Below are 2,833 nucleotides of genomic sequence, written 5' to 3' on the forward strand. Positions count from 1 at the left end.
AGAAATCATATTCAATCTCTCATTTTCCTATGATACAATCTTATCCTATGTATATAACCGAGTGTAATCATATGTATTCAATGATTGTATTCATCTATATTCAGATGTAATAAAGATATAATAGTCGTATTTTAATTACGAATTCAGCTTTAATACACCAACTAAGTATATCCAAAATATATTTGAAATGAAACTGGTTCCAATAACAAATCGTTTTGCATTAATACAAGTCAGAATGTGAACTAATTTCTACGTGGAGCATTTTTACAAGTACGCTTATTATGTCCTTCATGCCCACATATGCTACACGAATGTTGATTTTTCTTCTGCAGCAATTCAATGAACGGCTTATCACGCTTCTCCTTTGGTCTTCCCGGAGGTCTTTTCCATTTGGGTGGTAATATAACTTCATCTGCTATATGTGCTGGTATATTCCATTCTTTTTGGTCCGGCAAAAGATACACGGGCACCTCATATGTCATTATAACAGACTTTGGCTTGTAATAGTCAGAGCAATAATCTTCTGGCATTAGAAACTTGCTCTTCAGGACAGCCCAAGCGTGTGGGCACGGTAATTCGTCGACTTGAAACCGCCCACAACTGCATTTTCTCTCTAAGAGGCATACGGTGTAATGCCTTCCTTCATCGTTCACCGTATGCAAATATTCAGTCGATGGCACCACCTACATTTGAATATACAACACAAATATATACACTGTTGTACATTTGAACATGTCTGAATACACCTATACTTATAAGCATACATTTTAATACAACAAATACATTTAATAAAAAACAGTTAGAGACACTGTATTCACAAGAATACATGTATTATTAATACATAAAAAAAAAAAGAACAACAGTGAAGGTCAAGTAACTTTTCACAAATACAGCTAAATACATATACATACAATTTGATTTTATATTCAATTCTTCTCTACTAGCGTAATGCTCCACAACAATACATGTATTATTAATACATAATCAATAAAAAATGCACAATGGATAGACCGAGAGGTAGGGGAAAAAATTATTTGTTTGGAGAGCTTTCCCATAGAAAATGGCATATTTTAGCTAGATAATACAGATTGAATTAACAACCGATATAGCCTAACAGTTATATACTACTTCAGAAGCAAAAGGTATGTTAAAATTGTCTCCTATGTTATTCAAGTGAATACACGAGCAAATCTTTTCCTTGAATATATCTAATACCAGAAGGATGACCATACCGGAAGAATGAAGAGCCTTGGTGGCTCGAGCCTCTGAAAATCCCATTACTTCAAGTTCACTTACCAAGCTTCTGTTAATGTCAGAAGCAGCCACTTCTGATCGTTGATATAAATTCTCTCGAAATCAGAAATATTGAAGCGCTTCTGTGAAGTAACAAATGTTTCTGCACAGACATAAGTAAATTTGCACAGACCCCTAAATCAACTTCATTAGGAATCTGCACAGACATAAGTAAATTTAAATCCATAACTAAATTTAACGGAAAAAATAACTCCATGGAACAATTTTCATGTGATTTAGGGGTACATTGATGTAGTCATATGCAAAATCGAATTTCAACGTATTTCTGTATATAATTGTATCAATCTCGAGTTTTCTTGGTTGAAATTTATTTTGTACGAACTGTAACAAAGGAACTGAAAAGAAAGAAGGAAGAATTCAGAATCCATGATTTGCCTTGTTTTTTGATACTTTCGGATGGAAAATCTTTAATGAAGGGAGAATTACAGATTATGGGTGATATAATTGTGTTAGTTGAGTTATATTAGGAGACTATTTTCTAGATTGATTTCCTTTCCGTTTTAAATCTGTTGAAAGGTCCCTTTTTTAAGGAATATACTTTACTGTATTCAATGATACAACTCTTGAATACAGTTGAATACAACAACTGATTAGCTGGACTTCCATGATTCACGCCTATTTTTCCTATTATATTCATGAATACAGTAGTCTAAATACATCAAATACATCTTATAAAAACGTAAAACGTATCTACAGGGCGTAATATAGCAAATGGTATCTATAGATAGCTAATGACCACTAAAAGATAGTGCTTTATGAAAATTTCTCAAAATAAAACATGAGCATGAATTGAATTATTCTTTTATTAGTTCTTTTATTTAGCTCTTTTATTTTCTTTATTGAGGGTATAATTCGTTAGGAGCATGTTTAGGCCAACAACACTTGGGTAGGCAATATTAGGACGTTTTATTAGTTTCGAGGTGAGAGGTCGTTCCTTAAGTTAGATTTATCCAGGGAAACCCCGAAGTATTTATAGATATTCTATTCCGGGGAATGCCCCGTAACATTCTGTAATTGGAGGCCAAAGTAAAACCTGTAGTATTTTTATCCTTATTTTATTTTAATTTTCTTTTATTAGGTGGGAATGACCTCGAGCCTCTTTTGTGTTTATTTTTATATTTTTGTGTTTTCTTTACCTCAATTTGAATACCTCAAAATCCGACTAGATCAAGTATGCAACCGTACTAGTTACGGGACTCGGAGAATGCCAGACACATGTTATACCCCATGCTTTCGTACGTGGAAGTACGCCATAAGTAAATTGATGTAAGCTCGAAAATGAGATGTTATATTTCGCATTTCGTATGTTAAAGTTTCGTCATAAGTTAATCAACGTAAGATCGGGAATGAGATTATTTTGGGATTATAAGGATTACGCTATTTCAAACAAGTGATAAGTAAATTCGTGAAGGTGAGTGGGTAAGCAATCGAAGAAAATGAGTTTGTCGAAAGTTTTTATTTTGAGATAAAATACGGTCCAAGCTACAATACCCCGTATTTTTGGACTAGTGCCATACAA

At 33.4% G+C, this 2,833-nt stretch overlaps 1 protein-coding gene across 1 annotated transcript; it reads right to left on the minus strand.

Annotated features, from left to right (window-relative positions):
- Positions 1 to 242: 242 nt before the first annotated feature.
- LOC109216056 lies at positions 243 to 1,278 on the minus strand. Its single transcript, XM_019380184.1, has 2 exons — positions 1,216 to 1,278; positions 243 to 683 (listed from the first exon to the last, which is right to left on the minus strand). The coding sequence occupies exons 1-2, from the start codon at positions 1,276 to 1,278 to the stop codon at positions 243 to 245; spliced, it is 504 nt and encodes a 167-aa protein (XP_019235729.1).
- Positions 1,279 to 2,833: the final 1,555 nt, after the last annotated feature.

The sequence above is a fragment of the Nicotiana attenuata genome, unplaced genomic scaffold, assembly GCF_001879085.1.
Source record: "Nicotiana attenuata strain UT unplaced genomic scaffold, NIATTr2, whole genome shotgun sequence".
Taxonomy (NCBI): domain Eukaryota; kingdom Viridiplantae; phylum Streptophyta; class Magnoliopsida; order Solanales; family Solanaceae; genus Nicotiana; species Nicotiana attenuata.

What these genes read in the sequence shown, in the direction of transcription:
- LOC109216056 (XM_019380184.1), bottom strand. Translation starts at nt 1,278, where the DNA reads ATGGGATTTTCAGAGGCTCGAGCCACCAAGGCTCTTCATTCTTCCGGT. An exon ending in CCGGTATGGTCATCCTTCTG is followed by an intron (nt 684 to 1,215) that starts GTATTAGATATA and finishes ATTCAAATGTAG; the next exon opens with GTGGTGCCATCGACTGAATA.